Source organism: Pongo abelii, chromosome 3 (genome assembly GCF_028885655.2).
Source record: "Pongo abelii isolate AG06213 chromosome 3, NHGRI_mPonAbe1-v2.0_pri, whole genome shotgun sequence".
NCBI classification, from domain to species: Eukaryota; Metazoa; Chordata; class Mammalia; order Primates; family Hominidae; genus Pongo; species Pongo abelii.
The window spans coordinates 154,872,700-154,889,723 of NC_071988.2; the positions used below are offsets into that span (position 1 = coordinate 154,872,700).

Below are 17,024 nucleotides of genomic sequence, written 5' to 3' on the forward strand. Positions count from 1 at the left end.
TAGAAGCTGTTAAGCTGTCATGTTGCACTGTTAGTTCCTGGCTGGGGGTCACAAGACTGGATGCACCAGTTTATCAATCTGGGTGGTGCCAGCTGATTGATTAAGTGAAGGGTCTCCAAAATATCTCAAGCAGTGATCTTAGGTATTACAATAGTGAGGTTATCCCTAGAAGCAATTTAGAAAACGTCAGAATCTTGTAGCCTCCAGCTGCATGATTCCTAAACCATAATCTCTAATCCTGTGGCTAATTTGTTAGTCCTACAAAGGCAGTCTAGTCCCCAGACAGGAAAGTGGTTTGTTTTGGGAAAGGGCTGTTATCATCTTTGTTTCAAAGTTAAACTATAAACCAAGTTCCTCCCAAAGTTAGCTTGGCCTATGCCCAGGAATGAACAAGGACAGATTGGAGGTTAAAAGCAAGATGGAGTTGGCTAGTTCGGATCTCTTTAACTGCAATAATTTTCTCAGTTATAATTTTGCAATGGCAGTTTCACAATGCAAGTAGTATAAGTTATTAAATTTTTTTCAACATTTAACCACTGATCTTGGTTACCAAAAGTATAGAATACAGTCTACAAACAAAAGAAATTCTTTTCTCAAAATTTCAACCTGCCACAGAGTTGTGTCTAAGCAGTGCAAATTTCAAAACCTCAAGATGAAAGTAGACTTGCCATTGGGATCCACTCATCAGCTCAGTTCATATTTGCCTCTCCATTTATCAGTGGTATGGAGTACAGGAAATAAAACACATCTGGCTGGGTTCGCTTTCTTCCTCCACTTCCTTTTACAGCTCTCAAATAGTCCTCTATCTCTACTATTGAAAAATACGTGTGTACGTTTGCACTAGGACATATTTATCTGACCCCAATGTCCTTTCTGAATATGTATTTCCATACAAATAAATGCTTGTTGGAAATACTGCATATTTGACAGAATCATTTTGTTTGCATGTGATTTTCATAAAAATGAATTTGGGCAGTATTCGGTATCTGATCAATAGAATTGGATTTTAAAGGTTGATCTAATAGTGGAATTCTTGAAGTTGTCATTACTTAGCTTGACAGGCTCTGTTCCTTAGAGGTGTCCTCCTCTTTACTTATTTTTTTCACTTGAATCAATTAAAAGTTTTATCTCCTTGTCATGAAAACTAGGTTTTAAATTTCCCATTTAAGGTAGTTCAAATTAATCTGTAACTTAACTGATATTTCTAAGGGAGTATTCATATTGTGAAGGGAATTTATTGATGCATAATGAAAATATTATGTAGATAAAGATATTTTTGTTTTGGTTTGCTTCTTTATTTTTCATAGAAAACATCTGATGATCATTGGGCAACTCCTCCACCAATCTGTCTGAAAGATAGGAACATTTAGATAACATTGCAATCACCTAATCTGAAACACAATCCCCATCTCCATTTTCTCCCTATCATTGTGAATAACTCTTCTTTTGATCATGAAAAAAGGAAGAAAAGAAGTGTTGACATGGTGAATTGTGTAAGCCCACAACTCTAAATGTTATTTCAAAAATGTGAGAATTCTCTTATTCTCAGTTGTGTTTCCTAATTAATAATAGAGTGAATAGCCAATTTCAAACTTTTCTGGCAAAGTATTTCTCTCAAAATTGTGTGTGTGTGTGTGTGTGTGTGTGTGTGATTGGGAAAGGTAATAACAGGCGCATATGAAAGAATACATGAAAATAAAAGATAATATTATAGGTAAAACATCTGCCTTTTGATCCCCTCTAATATTAGTCTTTAAAGTATCAAAATGCCTGGTTGGAAAGCAATAGTATTTGATCATCAATGAGCTGGCATAGGCTTTTCAACACCATGCAATCAATTATTTATTTTAACATTGCGTGAAAACCACCCTTATTTATGACAGGTCTACAAAGACTACAAAAAAACAACACAATGGTTGCAACAGAATATACCAAACAAAATTGAATTAAAGACAGAGAGAATGAGAGATGTGTATGAGAGTTACATTTTAACATACGGAAGTTAAAACAAGGAAAAAAGTAATGAAAACAAATGATAAGTAATTCTAGTTTTAACCTGACAAAGAATGAAATAAAGTGGTACAGTGCTCCTTCAGCAACATTAAGAGGTACATTTAATTTTATTTTAAAATGTGGTAATATCAAACCACCTCATTGAATGCCTCCATAGATGCTTATGTTGCTTCCATTGCCTCTTTGACAATGATGTATGGCCTCACATTACAGTGTTTGCAAATATTACTCCGTTTAAAGGTGTCTTCCTAGTTCTAAGATGATGTACTTATAACTTTAGAAACCAGAATAGGGGAAAATTGGTGACACCACTAACATCATGCAAAAATATGTAATACTGGCATAGCTTTTATCAAGCTATATGATAAGGCTACAACACTGTGGTTATTGGTTATAGATGTTGCTGCTGAGGTGGGAAGCAAGCTTCTAGCTGCAAATCAGTTATTTGGAGTGAAAAGGTATATTAGGTGATTTTTTTTAGTTTAAGATGTATTTCTGTGTGTGTGAGAAAGCATTTTTTAACACTCTATAGAAGTGTCTATCCCAATCCTAGATATAATAACAATAAAAGATAAAAATAAATGCTACAAATAACTAAGAATTGCCTAATTTAGATTTAGCAAGATAACTTGCCTGGCTGGCGGCTCACACTTGTAATTAATCCCAGCACTTTAGGAGGACGAGGTGGACGAATCGCTTGAGCTCAGGAGTTGGAGACCAGCCTGGGTAACATGGAGAGACCCTGCCCCTACAAAAAAAATTTTAAAAAAATTTAGCCGGGAGTAGTGGCCCACACCTGTAGTCCCAGATACTTGAAAGGCTGAAGTGGGAGGATCACTTGAGCTGGAGAGGTGGCAGTTGCAGTGAGCTGAGATTGTATCACTGCACTCCAGCCTGGGTGACAGAGTGAAACCCTGTCTCAAAATAATAATGATAATAATAATGATAATAATAATAATAATAATTAAATAGCAAGATAACTTGCAAAAATGGAAAAGAGGAAAAGAGACATTGGGGTAAGAAGAGACTACTGTGAATCTCTAGGTAAGGAACAAATGAACACGATTGACTTAGAATGGACTGGTAAAAATGGAGGAAGAGGATAGAATTGAGAGGCATTTCAGGGGACAAATAGGATGTATTTCCTCACTACCTTGATGGTCAGTCAGCTGATGAAGGTGAGGGAGAAATGATGATGACGGATGTTTTCTTCTTTGCCGGAGAGGACCATGCTGCCGTTAAACAAGTTAATGTAAAGGAAAAAAACTCTGCAGAAAGGTATCTTATTTGTAGAAAGGCTCTCTAATTTTCTCTATCATTTAATTTTACTATGCTTGCTGCCCATGTGGGGCCTGAACTGCATTATATTTAAACAACTCCACAGTTGTTTTACATTATTATTATTATTATTATTTTTGAGATGGAGTCTTGCTATGTCACCCAGGCTGGAGTGCAGTGGCGCGATCTTGGCTCACTGCAAACTCTGCCTCCCAGGTTCACGCTATTCTCCTGCCACAGCCTCCCGAGTAGCTGGGACTACAGGTGCCTGCCACCACGCCCAGCTAATTTTTTTTGTATTTTTAGTAGAAACAGGGTTTCACCTTGTTAGCCAGGATGGTCTCAATCTCCTGACCTCGTGATCCACCCACCTCGGCCTCCCAAAGTGCTGGGATTACAGGCGTGAGCCACCGCGCCTGGCTTTTTATTTTTATTCTAATATAAAATGGTACTATCCATGCTGCATTCTGCTTTATTCTCTGTATAATAACTGATGGTTATTAATATTATTTAAATTATATCTCAAGTCAAAACTTTCTTATTAATAATGTTTAGAAGTAATTTTATAAATATATCATATGTAAATTATAATTAGTTTTAAATTTTTTGTATGTATAACTTTGGCTAGTATATGTACCAAAATTAGGCTTGACCCATGTAAAAAGGACACAGGTTAAGTCAAACCTTCAAGCATTTTTTTTTCTTTTTTTTTGTAACACACACCCATAACAATAAGTAATAAAGATAAAGAAAATGTTAATAAAAAGTTTAAAAGATGTAACAATTGTAAAAGACATTTTAAAATCTTTCCTATGCATCTGAGTTCAACTAATGTTTTCAACAAATATTTTTGAAGACGTCTTAACACCTTCAAGTTAAGTCTATATTCATCAACTATCTTCTAACCTCTACTAGCAATTAATCTTATTTTCTATTTTTTAAGCGAGTCTCACAGGATAATAGAATTTTAATGCAGAACAGGGCCTTAAAAATATTTTGGTCTGAATCCCACCTATGAAGAAAATGACACAAATATAAGTCAACTCATGGAAGAACCTAACAATAAACTTAACAACCTACCCTAATCCTTTCTCTTGACTCTGAACTCTCCACCTGTGCCAGGCTATGTTTCCATTCTCTGTGTCTTATTTTAAAATTGAAATCTTCGGAGTAGTGATATTTGAAAATATACAAATAAATTATAGCATCCAGAACCCCACTTTATATTTTAAATTTCCAGTTCTTGCTATGTTCACCCATAACGATGATTCTCTCATAAAAGGCACTGTTAAATTTGGCCTAAAAAACTAAAGACAGTTCTTACTGTTCTTTTATGGATTTATATTAAAATGAAATGTAGGCATTTTTATTCCTCTTAATGACATGTTATATTGGTAGTGAATAAGCACAATTACAGCCAAATATGAGTACGTCTCCCAGAGAAATCACATTGAACAAACTGCTGCATCACCAAGAGTAAATCTGACTAACCTGATTTTACAAAATCATCATCATTTCACCTAATAATTCCACCCCAGTTAGCTTAACTTACTTTAACTAATTTAGTGAAACATTGAAAGAAAAACAGGAAGGCATGTAAAGGATAGTTTAATCACCTACTATTCACCCCATAGAAGGAGGTATTCCCACCGTAGGATTATGGGGATGGAGACACACACACCTAACAGTGTACAGACGGATGAGAATGACAGCAATTTGTTAGTCAAATATTCTCACAGCCTGGGGGAAGGCCCTGCACAACAAAAAAGGCCACGTCGGGGTTGCACTCAGGGACAGAGGAAACAACCTCCCACTGGCGGATGTAATTGAATTGTTTGAGTAAATCTGTGAGGCTGGGCCTGGAATTGAAACCTCACTACTTAGGGATAAAAAGGAATTGTGCCAGGCGGGGTGGCTTACACCTGTAATCCCAGCACTTTGGGCGGCCGAGGTGGGCAGATCACCTGAGGTCGGAAGTTTGAGACCAGCCTGACCAACACAGAGAAACTCCGTCTCTACTAAAAATACAAAATTAGCCTGGCATGGTGGCTCATGCCTGTAATCCCACTACTCTGGAGGCTGAGGCAGGAGAATTGCTTGAACCTGGGAGGCAGAGGTTGCAGTGAGCCGAGATCATGCCATTGCACTCCAGCCTGGGCAACAAGAGTGAAACTCCATCTCAAAAAAAAAAAAAAAACAAAAAAGGAATTGTGCTTGGGGATCCCTAATAAAGACAATTCTTTGGCTAGGGGAATCTTATCTTTGGGAGCAGAGTGAAGAAGGCTTAGGTCATTTGAGGCTCTCTTGGTTATACAAGATATCAAGGCAGCACATAATATTGGGCCTTAATTTTAGACCCCCATTAGCTCGTTGAAGCCTTGGCATCAGTTTATATCTTTGTGATAAGTAGATTGCTATGCAGTGGAAGAAACTCCCTAGGATGTGAAGTAGGCACTTGACCAGGGTAAAGAGGGCTATGCATGAAGTAATCTTCAAAAACATAAACTTCAGTGGTATCCTTTTTATGGCCAATAAAGAAAAGTGAGGGACCTGTGTGGCATTATTGCAGAGAATACAGATGTGGATTTAAACTAATCTATACCTATGGCAATACCAGGGGTTCTATTTGCCAGTTAGTAGCTTAAATAGGAATTCTTTGAGGATGGCATTATGCCTCTTAATTAAACTGGCAGCTCAAGGTCTTGAGGGTACATGGAAGTTGCACTGAGTACCTTACTCAAGAGCCCAAAATTGTCTATTTTAAGAAGTAAAGTAAATGCCTTAGTCACTATCAATAATGTTTACAACTTTAAAGGAATAAGAGATGTTCTGGTGAGGCCTTGTACTGTGGCCCTAGTACATATAGTGATATCTGTTGCCTTGATTTTTATATTGTGTCTCTGTGGGGCAAGAGATTCTCAGGAATCTTTACCTCCAAGGGGTCAATTCTTAGACAACGGATTGAGAGATTATGAAAATGTACAGAAGAAGCCATTTCCTGTCCTGGACTTTTGGTGCAAAACTGACTGTCTTATGTTTGGCCAGTTATGCTGACCCTTTCATCCTGTTGTTTATCAGGGACATACTGACTAATGGATGAAAAGCAGTAAAGTTCCATTGAGCTCCATCTTGTATAATGGTGGTAGTTGATCCATAAAGTATATCAACATGTTCCCTCAGTTGTTCCCAGGTTGTCAAGAGTTCCACAAGTGAGTTGATCTCTTCTAGCACTGAGGCATCAGAGAAGGGGCTGAGGAGAGGTGAGGCCACTTGCTCTTTCAGGGAGAGTATGTTAGAGGATCCAGTTTGGTGCCAGTCTGTTGAAGGAAGTCCTAGGTAGCTGTGCAGAGCTTATGGAATGCTGATTTCATGACCCAAGGAATAATGGCCAGCTTGGTATGGAGGATCAGAAGCTCAATGTCTATGAGAGTTCTGTATTTCCAGAAAAGCCCAGTATAAGTCCAAAAATTGCCACTCTAAAGATGTATGGTGTAGGGCCAAGGAGAAGTCCACTGTCAGCTTATGGCCATGGTGTAGAGATAGTATAGAGATTACAGGAGCAATGAGAAGTGGTCCAATTTTATACCTTTATGTCAATTTTGTTCTCTCCCCTTGTATTCAAGATTCCTTCCTTCTTTTTCTTTCTTTTTTAATTGTTTTTCCCCTCTATACTCTGCTCATAGTTATAAACTTTTTACTTTAGAAAGCCTCAAATAATTATCATACAGGTTAGGGGCCTTTTCCAAGGAAATGGTTGCATCATAGAATTTAAGAGCCCCAGACTTAAGTTGGGTTTTAAATAACACCTATGCTATGCCATAGGGGTGTCATGGGTATTTTACCCTATCAAGCTGAGAATCATGATCTTTGTTGCAACAGAGAAACAGACAACATTTTGGCACAATGGAAGAGTTCTGGGGTCATGACCCAGAGGTCATTCTCAAAACCATTGTCTACTATAGGCATGCAGCCTCCCTCTTTTTTTAATCTCTCTATTCTCTCTGTACAAATTTCCTCAGAATATTTTGAATTTCTAAACATGTAAAGTTTAATAGTTACAGCTTTCAGTCCGTTTCCCGATCACTTTTGGTGCAGACCTTCTGTGTGGTTGAGGGTAAAAATGTTGGGAGCCTAGCAGTCCACCTGTAGACAGCTATCTCATTCCCCAGGGAATGCCACTCAGTCTCCTCAGTGCTGGAGTCCGCATCTAGTAAGGTCATTTTGACTGTGAGTCAGGCATGGCAATGAAGTACTTTTGCATGCTGGTAAACAGCAACACTAAGAAAAGCCTAAGTATTTTGGGTAGGGTTTTTCTTTGGGAGAGCAGTTGCATTACCTCTCCACTGTTTTAAGAGGGGCTGGCAAGAAATGCTCCTAAACTCTCTCTCATTATTTTTCCATCAGTGCCTTGACCATGGGCTGCCATAGATGTTTACCTTTATACCCCTGAGAGTCAGGAGGGTGCATGGGATTCATTGAGGGAAACAGTTACACAGGAAATGGGCAAGGTAGCTACCCTTGCCTGAATGGTGGCTCTTGTTAGGCAACCTGGGAGCCATGCTTAATACTTTCTAGGGTATCGGTCCCTTCCCTTTCTACAAACCTGACAATGTGTCATCCCATATTCCTCCTGGGGGTGTACAGTCACAGTTAACATCCACATGGCTGTCCCAAGCAGCTAGTGAAGGTCACTATGTTAGACGCTGTAAGCAGAGAGCTCTAGCTTACCCTTGACAGGTAGGACTCAAGCACCAGCCTACCTTTAAGGTGCTGTGTTGTCACTACTTTTATGGGCAGGAGACTCAGGGACACTTGCCAAAAACAGACCAAACCCAACCATCAGTCATGCCCCTGTATAGTCAATTAACAAGAATTCTTCTTTTGGAGAAAAACAAGAGCTTCCTAGACAGGGAAGAGAGGGAACAAAGTGGTGCTGGAACCAATTAGTGTTTTGTTCCAATTTGGCCTTCCTAGTATCATGAAACCACTTAGGTATCCAAAAGCAGTTAATTAAAGTTGACCAGGTGTCCTTGGTCATGGTTGTACCATCCTTTAAGAGGTTATTTTACTTGCCTCCTATACACTCTATTGGTAAGGGGGGGATTCCTGCCCTGGGATTATTGGGATGGAGAATCTGCAACTGGACACTGGACAAATGGCATCTACAGCAATTTATTAGTCACATCTTCTCACAGCCTGGGAGAGGAGGACACTGCATTCTGCACAGGACCACTTGGAGGTTGCACTTGGAAACAAAGGGAACAACCAGGGACTGTGGGAGAAAAGCTTTGTGTTTCAAGAAGTGCACCCTGGATCCAAGGGGATGATGTGATTAGCTTATTTGAACAATTCCCTGTATTAGCAGGGAACTCAAACCCACTACCAGAAAACCCAGAATAAGCAGGGCCTGTGCATGGTCTCCTTGATAAGGAAGATGGTTTGGTTAGGAGACCTCATCTTCTGGAGCAGAGTGGGAAGGGAACTTGAAGTTAGGCTTTTTGAGGCCTTCCTAATGACGCCAACACATAACAATGGGCCTTAATTTTAGGCCTCAGACACTAAGGGTGAACAGTATCTAGTATGAAAAAGACCAAAACTCTATGTGAACACTTGAAGAATTTAGGTCTTGGTCAGGCTTGACTCACGTCAAATTTTTCTGTTGTTAAGCTTTGATTCTTTGAAAGGGCATATCATCTTCTAAAGGAAGTGGACCATTTTTGTAAATAAACGTTTCATGAACACGTGATCCCCCAGCTCCTTTGTAAACTTGTGAGAGAATCTCTTTGTGATTAAGGTCTGAAATTCGGTATCGTGTAACTTGATGGTCCATTTTCATCCATGTTGCAGGCACTTTGTAAGCTCTTTCAAACTTCAAACCCAAGCCTCTCAACTTTTGGAAATTTTCTCAAATTATGACTCTCATCATTTCTTCCCTTATTTTTCTCCATCTTTTTGGCTCCTTCATTATTTGGATGCTGAACCTCCTCTACTTGTCTGTCAATTTTCATTACTTTTTCTTCTCTATATTTTAAAAATATACTTCTAGGGTATTTTGTTATGTATCCATTCCAATCCTCTACTAAGCTTTTTATTCTATTATTACTATCATTATTGTTTCTTGAATTCTAAGAGTTCTTCTTGTTTTTGTAATGTTCCTCTTTTAAAGTATTTTTAACTCTTTGCATTTGCGATACTTTATTTTATCCAATATATTGATGACAGTTTATTTTTCATTTTATTTTTTCCGAATAGTGTCTCCTAGAATTATGTTAGAGACTTTTCATAATGTATTATGATACTTGGCTGTCAGCTCATAATTAAGAATGTAGGTACTCTAAAATGCTGAAGATAAATTCTGTCACTGTGTGGAGGGCTTGTTGAGTATGTTTGTCTGTAGGGTAATCTGGGTAACATTTAGTTGGGGAACTCCTGGTCAATATGTTTAGACATATTTTTCTTCTTGGTCTTGTTAGATAGCCAAGAGAAATATTTTCAGGTATTCTGCCTGGAGGTGTAAGCCTGGGTACTTGAATTCTGAAAACTAATTGAGAAAAAAAAATCTGGAAGACCCAAGATCCAAACTTCTTGGTATGATGATTGCACATTAAACTGTGCCTGCTATTTCCTAATGTAGGAGCTCTCTGTTTCAACCTCCTTAGAGAATAATAAATCTCGTGTCTCTTAACCAGAGGGAAGAGTTGATCACCTACATATGCACAGTTGATGAGGACATCTGGGAGGTCTAACTGCTTCTTAATAAAATTTTTGGTCTTTTTTATTAGGCTTATTTTTACCCCTACTTCAGAACTAATTTGTGCTGTCAATTACTAAGCCTTGGGGATTTTTTGTGGGATAAACCAGGTTTCCTCTTTACACTCTTAGCTTCCAGCTAAGGTTTTAAAACTTTTGCAGTTACTATGTCAATTGTAACTTTTTATCTACTTCCAAACATTCAGAATGTTGTCATAGTTATTTCCTCAATCGTTTGTCTTTTATTTGTCATTGTAGCTTTTGCATTAAATTTTTTTTCACATTCATAAAGTTTTAGGAGGAAGAAAGGTTAGTGCATTAATTGACCTCTCCCCTCTCTGTAAATGGGAGCTTGAAAATAAACTATGGACATAAAAAGAAAAGTCTTATAAGCATAATGCAGTATGTCATGAGGAAATTTGATCTTACATTATTGAGAGTTTGAATGTGGGATTCTCTTTAGTATATTTTTTGTTGCTGTTGTTAGGGCTATATAGAAAAGCACTGACATGTTTGAAATTGAATAAGATTTTGGAATTCATAATTAAAATTTAAAATATTAATAATTCATTTATTTCATTACATATCAATAAACAAAATAATAAAATATGTAATTCATTTTTCCATATGCCACTATTATAATAACTTATTTTTACTTTTTTTGTAATATCATTATCTTGAAATCTAAGGTAGTTTTAAATCAATAATGTTAAAACCAAAGGGGTAATATGCATTGATATATTTGTTATAGATTAGAATAGTGATTATTTATTCAATTGTTTCTGAGGTTATTATATTACATTACAATATAAAACTCAATATCGCTTTTGGGTCATTGCATTGGTTTATTTACCATATTACTCTATTTTGAATAGTGGCCTGAAATTAGTGTCCAAATAGTATCAGACAACTAGCAAGCTTCAATACTTGAGGTCAATTTAATTACACTGTGCATGACAGAAACTAGGCCATTTGGACATTGCCTTTGCCACCAGCAATTGACACCTGAGTGTTAATGAGCTGATAATTAAGAGCAGGCACATACAGACACATTTTACTGTTTGGGACTAGGATAACCATATGCTGCATAACTTCTGTGCTAAGTACTTTGTTAGCTCCAGAATTTACACAATTATATTTGTGAGTTGTTTTTTTTTTCAAATCTCGATTTTTCATGTTTAAAAAAGGATAAAAATTGTTACTTAAAAAATGTAAGTAACTGTACTCATCAATTACAAGTTATGAAACTTTCTAAAACTAGCAAGATTATATTTGGAGAACAATACATTTGGGAAAAAAGACTGCAGAATTTGTGTAGTAGAATTACTTTTAGTTTAAAACCACATTGGCAGAAGTTGCATTTTGAAATGTCTTTTGTAATATAAAAAAGTACCTAAAGCAATTTAACATGACTGTGTTTATGTAGGGTTGACAGCCTACATAATGTGATGGCCCATAATGATTTTCACATCCTAACATTGACAGCCTTGAGTAATACCTCTCCCCTGAATGTAGGTGGGATATAGTAAACCACCTCTAAAAAATCAATGTGATAAAAGTGAAGTGATTTCACACTTGACGTTAGGGTATCAAAATGCTATTGTTTCCATTTTGAGGAACTTCTTATATACTGTCTCATTATTTTCTGGATTCCTTGCAGAGCTATTGTGGAGGCAGCTATGTGGAGAGGCCAATGTGGCACAAGATCAAGGGCTGTCAACCACCACATGAGTGAGATTGGAAACAGACTGCCAAGTTGAGCATTCAGATGAGACCACAGCCCCTGCTGACAATTTGACTGCAACCCTTTGAGAGTCCTCAGCCACAGGCACCCAGCTAAGCTGCACTAAAATTTTTGAACCACACGGATTGTGAGATAATAAATATTTGTGGTTTTATGTTGTGATGTTTTGGGGTATATTGCCATGCGGCAATAAATAGTTAGTACATTATGTAGGTGAGAATCCTATTGTCTGATACAGTAATATGAAGTATTGATGTTTCTGGTGTGATGTGCCACTTTCAAAACCAATATGTATAATGTACACACCCTGTTGCTTTACCTTCATCTTCAATTTTCAGTTCTTGCTTACTCCTCTTTCCCTGACCTCGCACACAAAAATTTATCCCCACCATTTTTGGGATTGATCTATTGGCTTAAAAAAAAATAAAGCTGTCCTCATCAGATGAAAAATGTACTAACTTTAGTGAATTTTAGTTGTGGGAATTACTTCTAATTTTCTTCTTTGAAACAGTTTGCTTTTCCATAGAATCCTCTGTAGGACGTATAGCCTTTTATATGCAGATTGGTATAATTATGCTTTGAAATAGCTCTGAATTCCCTGTAGCTTAAACTGAGAACATGAAAGGCCAAATGTTATGTCGAACTGAAAGATATAAAAGTGCACATACATCAATCCAAAATGAGATATAGAAATGAACGGCTCTTCACACAGTGATGTCAGTTTTTGACAGATTATTGAAGGGTCTTTATAACTGCAGAGATTGCCATGGGTAGCATGAAAACTCTGCCTGGGGATAGCCTTATCAGCTTGTATTTTGTATTTCTTCAGTACTGAAAGGTGAGTAGATGTTAAGCGAAACAAGAGAAATACTCTGTGACAAAAGTGTTAACTCTCTTTCCAAAAATGACATCTGGTTTCAAATGGCAAAACACAGTGCGATCTAGTGATGGAATCATCTACCCAATCTGTCACTCTAGAGATGGCAGCCTAGATGAGGTGCTTATATTTTAAGAAGTCGATAGAAAACCAACATGGCAATCTTCACCTACATAGTGATCCCAGTGACAGACAAAGGCCTATTCTGCACAGGAGGGGCTATTATTCAGCCAGTGACAGACACATCAAGAGTATTTAAAGCACCCACATTCTTTCTTACCAACAGCAGGAAGATTAAAAAAATGGGTTTTTGTATGTTCACAACTTGAAATCAATACTATGCTTATTTAAAAACAGATTATAAAGAAACTCAACTTTATATTGGAAGAGTACGTAGTGTTAACTTTTAATATCCCATAATTATCATACCTATTTTGAATTAAGTAAAGATATATCTTAGAATTGTTCTCTTGCATCAGCTATTCACAGAGAACCCATTTTTTTTCTTCTTACAGTGTATACCGTCTCCTGAAATTATATCCAAGCAAAGGAATTGAATATCCACATTATCTGGGTTTGTTAGTAAAAAGAAATATTTTTTAAATTTAAGACAAAAAACCCTTAATTCTGGTGTTTCTAGAATGTGCAGATATTAAGTAGGTACAATTGAAATCAGTATAAGAGGAGGGAAAAAAATTTTGAGCAAAGCATACACTTTGAAACTAATGCTGATTCAAAGGGAATTGTGTATGTGAGGAATAAAATACTTAGGTATTCATTCTAAGCCAGGAAATTCTACCATGTTTTGCACTTTGCAAACTTTACCACTTATAATCTGTAAAGCATGTATTGGAAAGAAATGATGAAAACTCAAGTAATAGTCAAGGAAAACATAATTGTTAATTAGCTCTGACACTACAATTTTTCAAAAAATCCAATCTACTAAAATACTTTTTTCCTGAAATAACATAAATTTTTTAAAAATTCAAAAGTTTCAAACCTATGCCTTAAGGTATACATTAGGTTAGTGCCACTTAATTAATTGATAGTTTTTGAAGTACACAGACAATATATAATGGATAGCATGATGACTCTAAAATTATTACAAACTGAACTCTCACTTTACTACTTAAAATCATGTGACCTTGGTGAAGTTTTGCTAGTTAACTCAGAGACACAAATTAGTTCTTATATCTGAATTAGGGTTATGAATTAAATTTTAATCAGAATGATGTTAGACAAAATAATTCCATTTTATAGGGAGAATCTTTTATGATCTGGGGGCATACTCATTGCATGTATTCATGTGGAGTTCCCTGTTCAGTGGAAGTTCTGGATAGAAATAAAAAAGCAAAATAAACATTTAAAATCTTATAATACTCTTAATGACTTATTAAAATTGTTCCAGTCATTGGTGATGGGCAATAATAGTTTCTGGATTTTATCAGCAGGCATGTCAAGTCATCTCTTCTTAAATAAGATCTTTAGATCTCATTTTATTCCAATGAATAAAGGGAATTAAACAGCATCTCTACCATGAGTTTTTATACAAGTCCATACCAAGATATGCACCAAAAGTAATAAAAAAATTTTTTGTAAGAAAATGCAACTCCAAATTGTGGCACAAACCATGACAAACATATAAGATTCTTTTAAAAATAAAAACTAAGATAGTTCTAAAGTTACAGTGAAAGCTAACACTTATTGAGTGCTCCTTCTGTGACAAGTACTATGCTGGTCATCACTACACTTACATAAGAAAGGTACTATCTTTAATCTGTTTAACATGATAAAGATGTGAAGATCATGTACACTTTATTTCTTAATTATAAGGCTAGTGAGTATTGGAGCTGAGAAGTGACCTCTGACCAGATGACACCTGCTGTTAGTTCCCTTAAGTGGTATGGGAAATAAGACAAAATAAAATGAAGCAATTCATCACTTAATGTTTATTAAAAAGGTCTAAAATATACATCTTGTGTATTGAATTTTAAAGAGAAATTATTTTAGATACATAAATCCCTCCCATATTTAAACCAAATAGCTGTGTTATTTAAACAAAGTTCATGGTTCAAATAATTGAAATGATCAACAGACTTTAAGACTTAAGTAGTAGGTTTTATGCTTTTTTCTACATCTCCAAACTATGACAGTATATCTCATATTATATTGTTTGTGTGTGTGTGTGTGTGTGTGTGTGTGTGTGTATTTTTTGTGTGTGTGTGAGTGAGAGAAAGAAATGAGTTTAGGATAGATGGTAACGTTATTGGTAATGAATAGAATAATATACAATGAAGCACAGAATACATTGTAATAAAGTCAGATCTAAAGATCTTGTTTAATATTCTCAAATGTATGCTCCCTAAGCCTACAGTTCCACTAGATTGAGGGTGGGGGTGGAGGTGAAGCATTGGAATTTTTATTTTCAAATGGATGTTGCATCCTATATCAATTCCTGAAAGATGTACAATTCCTTAGCTCCAGCCTGGAGACAGAGTAAGACTCCATCTCAAAGAAAGAAAGAAAAAAAAAAGAAAGCAAGAAAAGTCTTTTAAGAGTCCTTCAATTTAAAAAAATCTTATTTAACATTTTTTAGCCTATTATTCCTAACCACTGATCATGAAACAATTTTTTATAAAATTGACAGCCACGGATGATAGTTACAAGGGACATACTTTGGTAAACATTGATTTTTTTTCCACATATTTTGTAGAAGTGGAAAATTAGGCCCAGGGCAGTGTGATTTAAAGTCCTGTGGCAAACTAGTAGCAGAATTGGAATTGAAATACACAAAGCTGATATGTTGTATGCATACTTCAAACTCAGGACATGGAAGTAGAGATCCTGGGTTGAGATCCATCTTCTAATACTTTAAATCCGTGTGACTTTTGAAAAATCTCTTAACCAAACTGTGCCTTAGTTTTTTATTTTGTAATTTGTGACTAATTACTTAACTTTCCTCACTGGATTATCAGCACGTTCCATGAATAATGCATATAAAATTTATATGCATCATGGCTACAATAAATGTTGTAGTATGTTATATATGTTTAGATAGATTGTAGAAGAAGTGAGAAGAATTATTACAAGGTACTAAATGCTCTACATAGTTCCTTTTCATTAAGTTTGCAAATAAGGCTCTAGGATCTTGTTTGTGTATCGGTAGGAAGCAAGAGATGGTACTGCTGAGAATTCACCTTAAGAAAAAAAACCTTTGGACATTATCATTAAAGAATTCCATGTCTGACAGGTGAGAAATAATTAAAATTGTGACATGGCTTTGGAATTTCTCTGTGTGGGTTCAGATCCTGGATCTATCACTCACTAGTTCATTAATGGAAGTAGCAACAACTATACTTATGAGATTATTAGAGGATTATTGTATTAGTCCATTTTCATGCTGCTAAGAAGAAATAAACGAGACTGGGTAATTTATAAAAGAAAGAGATTTAATTGACTCACAGTTCCACCTGGCTTGGGAGGCCTCAGGAAACTTACAGTCATGGCGGAAGGGGAAGCAAACATGTCCTTCTTCACATGGCAGCAGGAGAGAGAAGTGCAGAGCAAAGTGGGGAAAGCCCCTTATAAAACCATCAGATCTCATGAGAACTCACTCACTATCATGAGAACATCATGGGGGAACTGCCTGTATGATCTAATCACCTCCCATGAGGTCCCTGTCCCAACACATGGGGATTACTATTCAAGATGAGATTTGGGTGGGGACACAGAGTCAGACCATATCGATTATAAATGTCTCTCTGTAAATTATAACTTGTAATAAGGTGCTAAAAATCTTATTTATTTGTCCTTATTACATATTTAACAATGATTTATATTTTAGAAGTCAAAAATAGTCAGATCACCTACCAGGGACTTAATGATGTCAGTGTTTTTGTATTTCCTATTTGAAGACTAACGTGAGAATAATATTTGAAGGAAGGAGACAGATTGTTTAAAGTACATGAAGATAATAAAAATTACTTATCAGTTTAATAATATTTGACTTTAGAAAGGAATCTAAAAATACCATAATTATAAGAATGTTAAAATACCTTTAAAACCTCTTTTTAATAACATTCATGTTTTTTTCAGAAAAATATTGCTTATCTTCACCTGTTCCTTCTTTTCTCTATGTCAGATAAAAGATAGTACAAATTTTATATCAACTATGTATACTTTACTATAAGTGTCATATTTGAAGTTTACCTAACTGTGCCTTGAATACCTGTGTAAGAGGAGCTTTAGCTAAGTATTCTAACAATTTGTAATTATATTGACTTTTGTAAAACTATGTTCTTTTATCAATATATACAGTTTTATCTACTTGCTGAATAGTCTTTATGTGGTAGCCAGGTGACC

At 36.0% G+C, this 17,024-nt stretch overlaps 1 protein-coding gene across 1 annotated transcript in view; it reads left to right on the forward strand.

The window, feature by feature from the left end:
• PCDH10 (protocadherin 10) overlaps positions 1 to 16,651 on the forward strand; it is a 63,198-nt gene extending 46,547 nt beyond the window's left edge. Inside the window, exon 5 of the mRNA XM_054554503.1 lies at positions 11,702 to 16,651. Within this exon, the coding sequence (XP_054410478.1) occupies positions 11,702 to 11,772 (71 nt within the window). The 3' untranslated portion in view covers positions 11,773 to 16,651. The remainder of the gene's footprint in view (positions 1 to 11,701) is intronic.
• The last annotated feature ends 373 nt before the right edge of the window (positions 16,652 to 17,024 follow it).